Source organism: Elephantulus edwardii, unplaced genomic scaffold, assembly GCF_000299155.1.
Source record: "Elephantulus edwardii isolate Elephantulus edwardi_28Jun2011 unplaced genomic scaffold, EleEdw1.0 scaffold00010, whole genome shotgun sequence".
Classification (NCBI taxonomy): Eukaryota; Metazoa; Chordata; class Mammalia; order Macroscelidea; family Macroscelididae; genus Elephantulus; species Elephantulus edwardii.
The window spans coordinates 27,476,437-27,493,574 of record NW_006399760.1 but is presented as its reverse complement, the minus strand read 5'-3'; the positions used below and the strand labels follow the sequence as shown (position 1 = coordinate 27,493,574).

Genomic DNA, 17,138 nt, shown 5'->3' with positions numbered 1-17,138 from the left:
TGCCTATCCCGTCATTATTTCATACTACATTCAGAAAATAAGAATGTTTGGGAGGATACAAGAGTAGGGCAACTCGCTCTATTCACAGTGGATGGATACTCAAGGTTGATCATTTTGCCAGTAACAATGCCCTAGTATATATTTGCACCTACAGATTTTGTTTGATACAGAGGTAGCCAGAAGGTTTTATTCTAGTGAATGATAAAATTGCTGTTGTAATTTATCAATAAGAAAATCATCACTGAATTGCTGTAAAATGAGCAATAGTTGGCAATAGTCTTAAAATCAGTCATTAAGTTTTGATACAATGAAAAGTAAATTTGATTCAATGAAAAGTAAATTAATTCTGGGAGGATTTTGTATTGCTATGCCCAAAGAAGTTTTAGAGGAAAACTTCAAGATATTCAACGAGAACTTCAAAATACTCATAAAGACCTCTGCACTCTAAATCTTTATTTATAGGTACTTATTCTAAATCTTTATTTTATAGGTTGTTGTTTTTTACTATTGAGTTGGAACCCCACAGCTGACCCCCCCCAGTGGGTTTTCAAAGGCAGTAATATCCACAGGAAGAGCTTGTTCTTCCTTTTCCCATGAATACTTGCTAATGAATAAAAATAAATCAGGAAATAATGTAAACCTGCTAATTTGTGTGCAAACAGAGATCCAAGACACCAAATCAAATTTATTTAAATAAGAAAAACAAATCTAAAATAAAATAAATTTATATGTAAGATATTCTCTATATATCGAATATTAAGTCATCATTGGACAGTACCTTCTCCCTGAACTTTGAATGCTAGGCATGGAATAGGTTCTTCAGGCAAAGAAATTAATTAACCCTGCTACAACAAAGGCCATAACAAGAGAACAGCATTAAAAAGGAGACTCAATTAGACATACATATTTGAAGCATAAATATTTATCATCTGTTTTCATTGCAGTATCATGACTCCATAAGGATAAATAAATCTTTAAAATGATAAAAACCTCTGAAAAACAGTTAAAATATTTCCAAGTGACTCCGTTTAAAACAAGGACCCTTAGTTATATCATTTCAGTTAGGTTACCTTATATTCAGCATAAGTTGGTTATTTTCTATTATCATGAACCAGCATTTGTTTAAAAGCCAAAATCACATTTGTATTTGGTTGTATACAGAACAGATTTCTAAATTTTCTTTAGGCCAAGAAATAATCAATTCGCAAATAAGCCAATGTTTGTTTTCCCCTAGTAATATCATATTTTAAAAAATTTATAGAAATTGTCAATTATTTACTGTGTACTGATATCCTCTAAAATTTACAAGTTAAATACATAATGGTTATATTTTTGCAGGGCCATAAATAGTACAAACTTGTGATACTCTCCAGTATAAAATACAACTGAAAACTTCTGAAGACCTTAAACAGCAGAAAACATTAAATAAGATTCTAAAATGACAAATAATTTAAGGCTAAGATATTTGGTATTAATAATTAATGCCAGTAGCCTTTGTTGTCTAATAAACATGCACAAGAACTACAACTTTGAACAAAACATCACAATTTTATCGAACGTATGTATGTGTGTGTATATATTTAAATACATATATATACACACACACACACACACACACAAATATATATAAATTTTTATCGCCCTGAATGCTATTCACTCATGTTTGGCTTAATACATATGTTAGAAATGTCAGGGAGAATGCCACCCCTTTTAAATATATATATATTTTTTTTCCAGAATACACAATATAAATATGCCATATATAAATCATGCCATAAAACTAAATGCAAAATCTGCACATTATTGCATGCTTGATGTGATAATACATGCCCATTAGGATGAACTTCTTTGCGATGTCCTTCCTTGGTGGAATCTTGCTGCTTATGCAGCAAGAATACCAAGAATACTTGGGAAGTGTTCTCAAATATGCATATAGAACTTTGAGGAAAATGTATCTTTCCTACTTCTTAGGGAGGATTATCTCATTAGCCAAATATTGGACTGTTACTAAATTGAACATGAAATAATGCCTAAGGGGGTGTGTTGTTATGTGAATCGATCAGAGTTCATTTTTCTTAATTTGGCGGGAAGGTTCCCTTCCATCCTAGCAGCTCCTCCAGCCATCTTTTGAAGCTTTGGTGGCAAATCAGCCACAGACTGGCTCATGGGATCAGATAGCATCTTGGTGGTTTTTGAGACCAGTTTTTCTTCTGAGTTGCCAGGAACTGAACTTATTCGTTGTAGTTTCATGGGCAAATCTCCCAGACTGTAGGCTTTCTCTGAAGTTGTGGAACTCATTCTCAAGAGTTTTTTTGGAAAGTCTTCTCTGCCAGTAATTTTCTGCAACTTAGATGGCAGCTTTGTACTAATGTCATCTAGCCCATCCAAGCATTCCACAGAATTATGTCTTTCTTTACTGTTAGTTATGGCTGGTGCTATTAAAGGGGATGACATGAGAAGCATTTCCTCCTGTTCTTTCACACTGTACGGTGGGGTGGGGACTTCAAATGTTGCATGGAATTGGGAGTAATCAACCTTAAAAAATCCTTCCTCTAAGGAAATTACAGGGAAAAAACGATGACCCCAAAGAACTTCATCTTCAGTGTATGATGTTCGAGCTTGACAAGTCATCCCTACGAGCAAAAAGAAAGTTCTTGATAAATTATGCATAGTGAAAGCTCATGGACATCCAGTTTAACCTAAAAAGGTAATTTTCCATTCTGATTTATACTTTGCACTTTATAGCTGAGTTAAATAACCAGTGAGATTTGAGACTGAATAACACAATATGTTAAAAACTTTGCTGTACGTTAATGTCTGCATATACTCTCTATACATGAAAAGCATAGAACAGAGCTCATCTTCATGTTTGAGGTATGTCATAACATAATTGATAATGTACTTTACATAAACCCAAAAGTAAAAATGTCAGCAATAATTTCATAATGTTCCTATACAAGGAAATGAATGGACAAATTGTGCAACAAATTTTCTATCATACAAAAAGCAATAGATTAAATAATTTTTATTTTAATCTAATCTTTGTTTTCCCCCCTGTAAAACAAAGAAAATAAGTCTTGCTTGAAAGGACTGCTGTGAACATTAAATAAAATGATATAAAATATGTCATCTTATGCCTATGCCCACCAATTGCTCTAGAATCATTCCATGTAATGTTTGCCTCTTAAATAAGTAACATTCTCACATTGTGTGTTTAACAATGAAAGCTGGTGATGTGATATAGAGGACTGAGAGAATTATTTTAAGATTTTGCTAAATAAGTAAAAAAAGATAATCATGATAATTATTGAATCATGATAAATTGTTTTGATGGTTCCATTTTTCCGGACCTCTAAGGCCAAAATCAACATTTGTTAATCTATATGATAAAATTTGTACTCATTTCTCTAACTCGTCCTTGCTCTAGAATCTCTGAAATAGAATGACAGGTAGCTCTGCAGCATAGTCCATAAAGTATTACAATGCTAGCCAAAAGGCTACATTGTGGGCAGTTCAAACACACTAGCTGCTCTGCACAGGAGTGACGGGGCTTCTGTTACTGTTAACACCCTCAGAAACCTTGGAGGATCACTGTGAATCCAAACCAACTTGACAGTAATGAGTCTGATTTTTTTTTTACTTCTCTTTTGTGTTATTGTTGTTGTAAACTATCGAGTCTGAATCAACCCTTAGTTGAATCAACCCTCTGGTGGGTTGTCCTAGGCGATTAATTGCACAGGAGGATATTGCCCATCCTTCTTCATGGAGCAGTGAGTGGATTCGAACTGTCTGCCTTCAGCATCGCAGCACAGCTTCTTATCACAAGTTACTTAAATATATATATATAATTTACCCCATGCTGCTGTGACTTGGGAGCCCAGGTAGGTTATTTCTGAGGCTTTTAAAAACTATTAGATATTGTTATCTTCATAAAGCATGGAGCTCTGGAGTTACCGTCAAGCCAGTTAACATCTAAATATTCATCTTTTGAAGTTTAGAGGTGAAAAAAAACCCCTTAAACCATATTAAGTCTTATCTTGGTCAAAGAAGGAATTTTTGAAAGTAAATAAATTGACTGCTTTCTAATCAGAACTCTGAAAAAGGCTATACAAATGGAAGCTAATACAGAAATAAAAATATACAATCTCAAAAATTAATTTTTTTGAGGGTGTTGCAAATTAATTATAATTTAAATTAGTGATATTATTTCTTCATTTGTTTAAATTCTCTTGTAACTGTCACATTAAGCTATTTCTATTGTTTTTTACAGCTGGCATGGTTTGAAGAAAGTAATATTTTTTCTTTTTTCTCTAATTTGTAATCATAGATAAAATATGTCAGAGAATTAAGACAAAATGCACAATTTTAAAATCTATATTAAAATAAGTTTTATCACTTGCACACGATGTAATTCCCGATATAAATTTACACAGAGAATACTCATTGTATGTGAGGCATTTGGTGTTCTCTTTTCATCCATCCATCCATCCATCCAAGCCTCTATCAATCAATCAATCATATTGTATTCAATCCATACCACACTAGTCTGTTAAAAGTTATTCTTAGCTTGAACATAAGGATTCTAGTACTCTTATTTGGGCATACATTTAGCAAGCTGGAAAGGACTCCAATTTCTCTTTTATTTGTTTTGCTTTTTCATGATGCTTCCTTTATTATAGATTGAAATCTAATTTTAGATAATTTGCCCATTGAGCTCTCTAATAGTATAAAGCTGATACCAAGTAAATATCAAACCACATAATTGCTATTATATCAAAAATTATCCCCATTCTACCAAATGTACCTGTATTTAGAAAACAAAATAACTTAACAAAATAATTTGTACATTTAGAACACATACAAATATCAATCTTCCATATTTTTGGTAATTTTTAAGCCTATAACTAAATATTTCATAAGCAAAAAATCAAGTCATTCTTTAATAAGATAGGAGAAAAATGTTTTTCTGATATATCTATTAGATTTTATTTTAGTAAATTTAGATAAAGAAAAATAACACTACCTAGAATAAAAGACAAATATGTAGTGTTCTTATCATTAACATATGATGGAAACAAATAAGTATTTCATCCTCAAAAATATCTATCTTGTAAACTATCTTCTCAGACAAAATCATTGATTTAACATTAAAAATAAATCATATATTCATTTTTAATTCCTAAAAAAATTCCACAGCTGTTGAGTAGGAACCAACTCACAACTAGTCCTCCACCAGGATTCAAGGTTGTACTTAGCACTGAATGAGATTATAGATCTTTCTAACTGCCTGTGGATTTAAAGAGTCAGAGAAGCGAAGCCTTTGGGTTAACGGCTTTACAGTCTATGCTACCAGAACTCCCTACACTATTAAGTTATACCACTTAATTTGCAATCCCATTTTAATTAAAAAAAAATCTAAACAAAACAAAACTCCATTAAATTGGCTGTCACACTTACCAACGTTTCAGTCAGTGATTTAAAATTAGGAAAGGTGTGTATCAGTGTTACTGTCACCATATTTACTCATTTTTATGAAAGCAAATAATCTGAGAAGCTTGACTACATAATTATGAATTTGTCATCAGTACTAGAGGAAGGCAAATTAACAACTTGAAATTGTATAGATGACATAATTTTGATTGCTGAAAAGGAATAATACTTAAAGTACTTACTAATGAAGGTCAAATACTACAGCCTTCAAATGGATTATACCTCAATAAAAAGAAAAGAACATGCTTCAAAGCTGGATAAATAAACATTATGTTAAGTGGAGAAAAAGAAGTTGTTAAGAGTTTCACTTTCCTTAGCCCAACTACTTAGGGCACAGAATGCACAGAGTATGAATCTGGGGAAATCAGAAGTTGTAACAGATGAATTGTATGTAACATACAAAGTTCAATATCCTAGGAATTAGTGAGTCAAACTCGACTCCTGATGGTCATTTTAAGTCACACAATTGTATGACCTTCTATGTGAGGAATGACTAATTTAAGAAACTTGATGACACATTCACCAACAAAAAGAACATTTCAGTATCTGCCCTGAAGCACAATTGTGTCAGTGATAACATAATATACACATATATCCAAGGAAGATCTGTCAATATAACTATTATCGAAATGTACCACTAAAACAATGATGAAAAAATTGAGACTTTTTACTAACTTCTGCAGTCTGAAATTGACCAGTCGAGCAGTCATGGAATTAATATGGAAACAAAAAAGAACTGGTTCTTAATTTTAAAATATTAGGGAAAAAATGGAACTAATATAATAAATGAGGCCAGAGATCAAATGAAATAATATGATACATTCAATGAAGCACATTTCAAAAGCCTATAAAAGGGGGCATACCGATGAATCTTGCTTGATAAAATACACATGAATCAAATGACTAGCTCTGGATGGTGGAAAAAGTAAGTATCAGCAAACAGACTGATCAGTAGGGGTTAACTTTGGAACAGACCATCACTTGCTTCTATGAAAGTGTAAACTCAAACTGAACAAAATGAAAATAATCCCACAAGGGCAAAATAAATCCATAGATTCATCTCACTTGAATTTAAAAGCCATTTTAAGAATACATTTAATGCTTTGTACATCAAGTCAAGAAGAAGTTGTGCAATGACATCAAGAACATCACACATGTTGAAAATAAAGGGTCATTACAAAGACAAGAAGAAAAGAAAAGGCCAAAGGGATATCAGCAGAGACTTTGAAATTTAATCTAGAAATCTAGAATGTAGAGAAGCTAAAGCAAAAGGAAGAAACGATGAGATAAACACAGTGAGACAGATTTCAAAGAGCAGCTGAAGAATACAAAGCGTCGTACTGAAATGTGCCAAGACCTATTTTGGACATGCAGTCAGGAGGGGTTAGTCATGGGAAAACACAGCCTGCTTGAAGAGTAGTGGATTCACAAAGTGGATAAAGTCCTTCAAGGAGAACTGCCACAGTGATTACAGTGATTGCCACAGTGGAGTTGAACATGGTGGAAATTATGAGAATGACTCGGGCTTGTACAAGGTTTCAATATGGAGTACATAGGGTTGAAGTTATCTTGTGGGCTTACAAAAACTGAACAGAGAATAAGGAAGACTGCAGAACAGATGTGTTTAAATGATAATGTATCTTCTAGAAGATACACATTTAGATTGTTATTTAGAAATGAGGATAGCAATACTTTGTCCTATATACTTTTTATTTCTATTGACATTTTAATGAAAATTTATAGAGAACTTGGGTTTCCATTCATTCATAGTTGCACATTTTCCTTCCTGCCCCTACCCCAGTTTACTCTTCTCTTTGAAAAAAGTTCTTTCATTGTTGTACAAACACACACTCCCTCCTCCCACCCCCAGTCCACTTTAGTATGCAACTCATTACAGACAGTTGTCATGTAATTAGTACCTAATCATATATTTCTTTTAAGCAGTTATTTCTCTCATCTGTTACAATACAGTGTACCTTATTCATCTCCTCTTTTCTTAGTTTCTCCTCAACCATTCTACATAGTTTTGACATGTCATCAGTAGGGACCAGTCCTTAGAGAATAAAAGACAATGCTTTATAGACATGTCAGCAAAAAAGAGGAAGATCTTGAATGAGATGAATTGACACAGTGACTGACCCAGTTCATTAGTAATGAGATCAAACGTAGCAATAATTACAAAGATGGTATAAAATTAGGCAGTGTTTCCTTCTGTTGTACATGAGGCTACTGTAACCTGGAAATGACTTTGGCAGTACCTAACAACCACAAAATTATCTGAGGTCACATTTCATTTTAATTGATTTTAAATAAATACTTTTCATTTAACATTGGTTGTTAACTGTGTCTTTAGATAGAAAAAACCATGTTGTCAAAGCAATGACATGATTTACCTCTAATAACTCCCATGAATTGTCAAAAGAACAAACAGAGACATCTTGGAAAAAGTGCAGCCAGAATGCTCCTCGGAGGAAAAGATAACAAAGCTTCATTTTTTATACTTTAGACACACAGCTAGGGAAGGCTAGTCCTTGGAAAGGGACATCATGCTTGGAAAAAAGGAGGGTCAGCTAAGTCAATGAAGATCCAGAATGAAACGGATTTACAAGGTGGCTTCAGCAATGGCTGTAGTATGTCAGAGGTGATGAGGATGGCACAGGACAGGGCAGAGTTCATATCGGCTGTTTATGAATTGTCCATGACTCAGTAGAACCTTACAACAGCAACTCTATAAGAGGGAAGATTCCCCATCAACAATATCAACAGCACACAAAAGATTCTTATGGAGTCAAACATGCCCCTATATACCCGACACCTTATCTTTACAAAATTAATATGAACTATCCCTCCCAAGACATTCACTCTTCTACTATTGGGTCTGCTAATCTATTACTGTTGTTGTTATGTCCTGTCAAGTTGAGTGTAACTCATAGTGAATCTACAAACAACAGATCTGAACCTTGTCCTGTTCTTTGACATTCTCAAGCTTCCTGAAACTCTAGAGGCCATTATGGCAGTTATTTTGTCAATTCACCTGATTGAAGGTCTTCCCTTCCTTCGCCAACTCTCTGCCTTTCCAAGCATCCTGTTCCTCCCCAAGGAAGAGCCCCTCCTATGAACATGCCCCAAAAATGTGACACAAAGCTTTATCATCTTTTTCTTCAAGAATTCTCTGGCTGTACTTCCTTTAAGATGTATTTATCTGCTCTTTTCGCAGTCAGGGGATATTCAGTACTCTTCTCCAACACCACAACTGAAAAGCATCAATCCTTCTGTTATTTTCATTCATTGTCTAGCTCTTCAGAAGCTTAGCAAGTGATTGGAAACACCATGACTTGAACCAGACACACCATAGTTCTCGAACATATATCATTACTTCTCAATAATTTGGAGAAGTCTCTGACTACAGACTGTCCGAGTGAAGTAAGTCTTCTGATTTCCTGACTTCTGGTACCAAGGGTGTTGACTGGGGATCTGAGTAAGATGAAGTTGTTGACAGTTTCAGTCTTTTCTCATCATGATATTGTCTATTGGTCCAAGGGTAAGGATTTTTTTTTCTTGATGTTGAGATGCTATCCATATTGAAGGCTGTATTCATTCTCTGATCTTCTACAAGTGCTTCAAGTCCTCCTCATTTTCTGCAAGCAAGGTTGTATCAACTGCATAAGGCAGGTGATTGATGAGTCTTCCTCCAATCTTGATACCAAATTCTTCATAGAATTCAGATTCTTGAATAATTTGCTCAGCATAAAGATTGAATAGATATGGGGAGAGAATACAACCCTGAAGTACTCCCCTTCTTAATTTTAAACCATGTCGTGTTCCCTTACTCTGTTCTCACAACAGTGTCTTGGTGTAAATATAGGTTTCAAATGAGTATAACTAAGTGCTCTTGGATTCTAATTCTTCTCAATGTTAGCCACAGCCTGTTATAATCTACACAGTCAAATGCTTTCACATAGTCAATAAAGCATAAATAGACACTCTTCTGGTATTCCTTACTTTCAGCCAGGATGCATATGACATCAGCAATAATATCCCTGGTGCCATGGCCTTCTCTAAAGCCTTCTTGAATTTCGGGCAGTTCCCTACCTATGCATTATTCTTTCTGTTTTTGGATGATCAGCAGCAACATTAATGGTATTGTTTGATAGTTTCCACATTCTGTTGCATCACCTTTCTTAGCAATGGGAATGAATATAGACTACTTCTAATCTATTAATCAGACAGCTGTCTCCCAAATTACCTAGCATTGATTGCTGGGTGCATGCAGGGCTGAATCTGTTAATTGAAACAAGTCAACTGATATCTTATAGGTTCCCAGTACATTTTTGCCAATGTCTTCAGTGCAGGTTCAACTTTCTCCTTCATTACTATTGGCTCCTACTCATATGGATAGTACTCACAATTTTGAGGTTCATTAATGATGTAACAGGCTACCATAAATATAGGAAATAGGATACAATTCTTCAATCATGACAGTTTCTCAGGTATGCTTGCCAGCTCTCTGACCTTTCAGCCCAGGACTTGGAGCAATTTCACACAGCTCTTTTAGTCCTGCCTATTATGACATCTCCCCTCAGTCGTGCAGTAAGCCTATGTGAAAGTTCTCTGGCTCTATGCAATAGCCATTTCAGTGAAACTCTGCCTAAACTCAGCCTTTAAAGTTCATGTGATTGTTTTTGGTACATCTTGCTCAGGAAACTATTCCAAAAGGATGTATGGTACTTTCTGTTTCTTTCTTGATGTTATTGAGGTTCCCATTGTCTACATTTGAACCTGCTTAATTCATGCATGTTTTGTTTGTTATGTGTCATCAAATTGTAACTGACTCATAGCTGACCCTCCAGTAGGTTTTTAGAAGCAGTTAATGACACAGAGGAGATGGTGGATTTGAACTACATTCTTTTGGAATTGCTGCATAGTTTCTTACCACTAGGCTACTAGAGGCATGGTGGGATAGAAAAATTGATCAATTCCCTCACTAGTAGTCTACATATTCAAAAGTTGCTATTTACCTTATTTGCATTAACAAAGTATCCAGTTCCCTTGTGAGGCCACAAACATTCCAAATATGTGTAATAGTACTCAGTCATATAGGGAGCTCCGGTGACTTAGTGGTAAGGAGTTTTGCTACCAACACAAAGACATGTGGTTCAAATCCACCAGCTGTTTCTTGGGAGAAAAATGAGTAAACTCCTCCTATGGAAATTACTGTCTCTTAAAACCCAGTGGAGGATCAGCTATGAAGCAATCCCTAATTGATCATATATTAAAAAAATGACAACTCAGTTTGATAGCCAAAGTCAATGGCTAGGAGAGGTATACTGAATAAAAATGAAAGAATATTTTTTTCAAAGAGAAAAGTGAACTTGGGGGAAAGGGTGGGCAGGGAGGAAAGTGTGCAACAATGGATGAATGGAAATCCATGTTCTCTATAAACTTTGATTAAAATAAAAAAAACCCCTAAAAACATTTTGATTAAACTTTGTTAACAAGTTCTTCAATTATTTCTTACAATGTTATAATAAATACTGAAACAAATTTTATTGTTTCCATCATTTCAGTTCATTTTATTTGTTGGGTTTTTCTTATGTTAGAAGTGAATGAATTATGAAATTAATACACAAAATTCTGCCCATAGTATTTATCATAATGACATGCAATAGCAAGACTGGTGCTCTTCATTTCCTACCATAAGTTAATACTACATATTTACCAGAAGCCATGGAAAGATGGAAAAAAACTATAATGGAGGAAAAATAAGGGGTTGAGGAAAGTAAATCTTATAAAAAATTTTCAATTTGAAAAAAATATGCAACCAATTAACATTTTAAGGTGCTCCATGGAGAATTGGTATCCTACAGAAATACCTGTAAATATTGTTACTAAAATGCCAGGGGATTTTTTTCCTAAAAAAGACCAGTGGTGAACTAAATAATATACTATGTAAAATTACTTTATTCTGAAGGAACTGCTATTTGTAGGCAGCTTATAAAACTGAGAAGTATACTAACAATAACAATAATATGCATTTAACTGCCAATTTCATTCCTAAGTAGCTTCCATTAAGGCTCTCAGAGAACCAGTGTCAATGTTCTTAAAATAGCGGTATCAACACTATCCTTTATACAACTGTTGTGACTGTCGGATAAACTGCATGGTATTGAGAAGGTGCTCAGTAATGACACTACATTTTATTGCTCTGCAGTGTTCACTGATAATTCCTGTTCTTCCTGGGAATCAGTGATATTGCATGAATATAAGTGGGAAATATTAGAATATTAGTAATATACCTGGAATTAGTAATATAGACAAATAACTGGATGTCAGCGACTCTCTTTTTCAAATTATCAAGATGACATTACAAATGTTTAAAACTACAAAAAGATAAGATACTAAAAAATAAATAAGTTAGGCATATTCTTAACACTGAGGATTTTTTTGAGGATCTTCCACCAATCTATGCCCAATTATGAGGTTAACTTTGAAAACTTGAGGTCTATCACAAAAGCATGCATCCAGCCAAACGGCTAAAATGAGTATCACAGCATGTTCACTATTCAGAGACTATTTCCCAGCCCCTTTAACTAATTTTTTTTACCATTTATTTCATACTTGGATATTTTGGTATACAAATATTTTCAACAAACAAGAAACATAGCTTTAAAAATCTGGATTATTATAAAATCTTATTAAATTAATACATGTATAATAAATATGAATGCTTTACAAATTGGATAACTGGAAAAAAGGCTATAATAATGTACTAAAATAAAGTATAATTGAAAGATTATATATTTTTGCAAAAGTTAGTCTAAAAATGTCGTTAAAAATGAAAAACAAAACATTTGAAAGCAATGATGAATATGCGAAACACTACACAATATAGATGAGTCTGGAAGACATACACTGAGTGAAATCAGTCACAAAAGAATAAATACTGCTCCAAAACCACTGTTACCAAAACCAAGAGAAATGATGATATACAGAGTCAGTCTAGTAAGATTGCCAGGGGAAGGAGAGAATGCAGGAATAGAAAAGAAATTAATAGACAACAAACACTTATGAAATGGGTGAAGGGAAGGACAGTATGGAATGAATGGAGGATCAGCAGGTAAGGGGTGTACTGTCATATTAAGGAGCAAATATGCATGGATGATTGAAAAAACTCTCTAGTATTCTTTTTCAAGTTCTTCACTCAAGTTACAACAAAAATGATAAAGAAAAAGAAAATGAAATACAGATTTTTTGAAGACACTTTACAGAAGATAAAATTCCATTTTCTAAGAACAAGCCCATTTCACAGCATTCTTCTTTCAGAATGTATTATCTTGTAATATTTCTAGCTCAAAATGAAATATCTTTAAATAATCTAAGTTTATATTCATAATTGTCAGTGTCATTTGAACTGAAAAATATGCAGGTGAATGCTATTATTACAAAGATGCTCTACGATTACCCCTCTTTACCACAGTGTGGCTGGTTGCATGTTTTAACCAGATTCCAGACTTAACAAACGTGGTGAAAATCAACACTCACTCATCCCTGTGGAAACTGGCAAAGGCACAGATGCTGCTACTGGAAATAGCTGGGCCTTTTCAATCTTTAGATGAAAAACATGTTGTGAAAAGATTTTGTACATAGATTCACAGATGAAGAATTTATATCATTGTTTCATCTAAATGATTTCAGTGTCAGTGTGTCCATTTGGGATGAGGGGGGAATTTATTGTCATTGATTTAATGCCAACCCATAATGACGCTGAGCAAGCAGGGTCGTGTCATCTGCATAAGGCAGCTTGTTGACAGATCTTCCACCAATCCTGACCCCACATTTCTCCTCATAGAGCCCAGCTTCACGGATGATCTGTTCTGCATACAGGTTGAAAAGGTATGGAAACAGGACACATCCTTGGTGTACCCCCTTCCCAATTTTGAACTATGCAGTTTTTCCTTGCTCTGTTCTGATGACTGCCTCTTGGTCCAAGTATAGGTTTCGCATAAGCACGATCAAGTGTTCTGGGATTTCCCATTCTTCTCAGAGTCAGCCACAGTTTGTTATGATCCACACAGTCAAACACCTTTGCATAGTCAACAAAACACAGATAGACATTTCTTTGGTATTCCCTGCTTTCAGAGAAGATCCATCTAACATTAGCTACAATATCCCTAGTACCACGACCCCTTCTAAACCCAGCCTGGACTTCTGGCAGTTCTCTGCTGATGTACTGTTCCAGTCATTTTTGGATGATCTTCAGTAGAATCTTGCTTGCATGTGAAATCAATGATATTGTTCTATAGTTTCCACACTCTGTTGGGTCACCCTTCTTTGGGATGGGAACGAATATAGATCTCTTCCAGTCAGTTGGCCAAATGGTTGTTCTCCAGATTTCTTGGCACAACTTGGTGAGCACATCCAGGGCAGCATCTGTTAGCTGAAACAAGTAGTTGGTATACCACCTATTTCTGGGGCCTTAAAGTGCTTGCTGCAGAGGATCAAGGACTGCAGCCTTCAATATAGATTGAGGCTCAATGTCAAGAAGACAAAGATTCTGACCACTGGACCAATTGGCAGCATCAGCATAGACAGTGAAGAGATTGAGACTGTTCACAGCTTTAGTTTGCTTGGCTCCACAGTCAACACTCTTGTCACCAGTAGCCAGGAAACTAGAAGACGTATTGTGATGGGGAAGTCTGCTGTCAGGGACCTCTCAAAAGTACTGAAGAGCAATGGTTTCTCTCTGGAGACCAAGGTGCGTCTGATACAGATTGTGGTCTTTGCTATCACTTGTTATGCATCAGAGAGTTGGACGACGACTAAGGAGGGTAGAAAGAGAATTGATGCCTTTGATCTGTGGTGCTGGAGAAGAGTATTGAGAGTACCATGGACTTCTAGGAAAACAAACAGATTAATCCTAGAGAGGGTTAAACCGGGAGGCTCCTTGGTTCCAAGGATTCTGAGGCTTCGTCTAACATACTTTGGACATGTTGTAAGAAGGGACCGGTCCTTGGAGAAGGACATCATGCTTGGGAGGGTGAAGGGACAGTGCAGGAGGGAAGGCCCTCTAGGAGGTGGATTGATTCAGTGACGGGTGATTGGGGTAAGTCTGTCAGAGACAGTGTGATTGGCACAAGACAGAGTAGAGTTTAGGGCTGTGGTACATTGGGTCACTATGAGTCGCAAGTGACTCGACGGCTCACAACAACAACAGTGAAGCTGAAGGACAGGGCAGATCTGCTCCATAGGGTTTCCAAGGCTGAGATGATTATGGAAGCCGACCACCACATTCTTCTCCCACTGAGCAGCTTGTGGTTTCAAAAGGCCAGCCCCTTGGTTAACAGCCAAGCACTTTAACCACTGGTTAGAAGAAATGTAATCTAATAATCTCTTTATATTTTAGAGTTCTTTTTCCTGATTCTGCCTTCCCAGGAGGTGCTTTAGTTGATCTCTTCAACTGAACTGAATGTTTATTTGAACAACAGACCTAAAAGTTTTGAAAGTGGAGCTGGCATGGTAAGATGTTATTTGAAAAGACATGAATTAACCTTTCAGAATGTTTCTCAGTTATTCTCTACTGTTTCTCCTGACAAACAATTGGGTCAATGCAGCCTACACAAGGTGGGGCATGATGTACTAAAATAAATAACCACAGCGTAATGGGACTGTCTGATGTTGTAACACAGAGAGTATCACATAATCAATAATTTTGCACAGTCAGAGCTTTTCCAAGTTCTTAGCTAATACAGCTGTTGTTTTGAGGAAGGGAGGGAAAGCTGAGGAGGAAAAAAAAAAGATCAGGGAGAAGAGAAAGGAATGAGAAAAAGTCAGGGGGAAGGGAGGAAGAAGAGATGGAAAGAGACTGTTGTCTTATAAATGTCTTAACATCTGCACTAAACAAAAGGAAATAATCTTCAAATTAATCAGTTATACAATAATGATACTACTAGTATTAGACATTCTATGTGACAAGATACTTTTTACATATTATCTTTGTTCTCACTATCTGTGCCTATTTTCTAGAATTGAAAATTTTGTCTCAGGCTACAGGCTCCCTGATAGATAAGTTCCATAGATAAAATAGAGAAGGTAGAATGAATCCAAGGAATTGGGCTTAGGGATCTACACTCTTAACTCTCTCGTAAATTTTGTGTAGCAAAAAGAAGGAACAAGAGAAAATTTTAAATTAAGACTAGAGTTAAGGAACATTCAACCTGAGTAACAGGTCATGTCAGCTCTAGAGATCATTCACTGAGAGAAGCCTGGGCTGTAACATCAAACAACATTGAGTACTGAGCCTTACCTCCATCACACATCAACATGTAACAAAAGAAATTAAGTCTGGTGGCTTAGTGGGAAAGAATTGTGCTATCAGTGCAAAGGGTGCAAAGGTATGCAGTTTGAAAACAGCAGCTGGCCTGCAGGCAGTCTCCTTCTGTGCAATTTATTACCTCTGTTAACCAGCTGAAGGGTCAGGTATGAGTTAGTTCCGACTTAACAGCACGCAACTCAACAACACAAATCTCTTTAGCGTCAAATTCATGATAGATAAACTTGAATCCACCCGTCTGCCTTAACATGGTTGTGGTAATGATGAAATGACATGAAGTAATGTATACACATCACCTTCACAAAAGGCCTATAGATGTTTCTTCTCTAGATACTTCCAGTATCTCTCCCATTACCCAAGATGTAATAACTGCATGCTCTTCAGTATGTGACACAGAACTGAACCAAATTGAGGCCATAAAAGTTATGAGGAAACTTAGGATTTTCCACTTTATTTCTAAAGCAAAAACACAGTGTACCCTACTGCTCAATAATAATGCTAAAATTTCTGGTTAGGGCTTTTCTGCAATATAGGTTGCAAAACCATTAAGATACAAAAATAGCCTTCAGAAATTGCAGTTTTCAAATAAATGGAATACCTTTAAAGCTGAACATATTCTGTCTACACAGACCAACTGTTGGAGAGAAGTACAAGATTCTGGCACTCATTCAACCCAATATTATACTCTATTATTTACGAGTACTCAGTCTTACACTGTGTTCTCATTTTTTCATTATTGTTCAAGCAGAGTAAAAACTATTCTTCAGTAAGAAAACAGCAAAGACAAAAGCAAAGAAAATCTAATTGTATTTGTTGGATTACAAAGCTTCAGGAAGACATTTAGCAATAAAGACTTCAAATACAACATTTCAGGCTTCCAAGTTTCCAAAAGAACACAAGAAAAGGAAAATAGATATTTAATAATGACCAGGAGAATTAAATACTGTATGCCAAAGAAAAAACACAAGTGTAGATTATAAAAGTCTATAGAAGATAGATACCTATTTAGGAGAGATAATGGAGTATTCATGAAAAGAATAGGTATTTCTAATAAAAAGTTAAAGATTTTTTCTGTTTCAATCATTCATTTTAAAAAATCATACATTTTAAAAAATCATCTGAACTTTGTCATAAAATATAGATAAATTCAAGGAATAACAAAACCACACTATAGCATTATTATGAGTGTACTACCTGGTTTGAAACTGAGGAGGACCTCATGCCCTTGCTGTGAAGGGTCAAGGACTGCAGCCTTCAGTATGGACTAAGGCTCAATGTCAAGAAGACAAAGATTCTTGCCACTGGACCAATTGGCAGC

At 35.3% G+C, this 17,138-nt stretch overlaps 1 protein-coding gene across 2 annotated transcripts in view; it reads right to left on the bottom strand.

Annotated features, from left to right (window-relative positions):
* Positions 1-725: 725 nt before the first annotated feature.
* The window catches only part of KCNJ3 (potassium inwardly-rectifying channel, subfamily J, member 3), a 218,044-nt gene continuing 201,631 nt past the window's right edge, over positions 726-17,138 (bottom strand). The window contains exon 2 of one of the 2 annotated variants that reach the window (XM_006880782.1): positions 726-2,633. In XM_006880782.1, coding sequence (XP_006880844.1) covers positions 2,628-2,633 — 6 coding nt within the window. In that variant the 3' untranslated portion in view covers positions 726-2,627. The remainder of the gene's footprint in view (positions 2,634-17,138) is intronic. The other variant, XM_006880781.1, reaches the window with a different exon arrangement.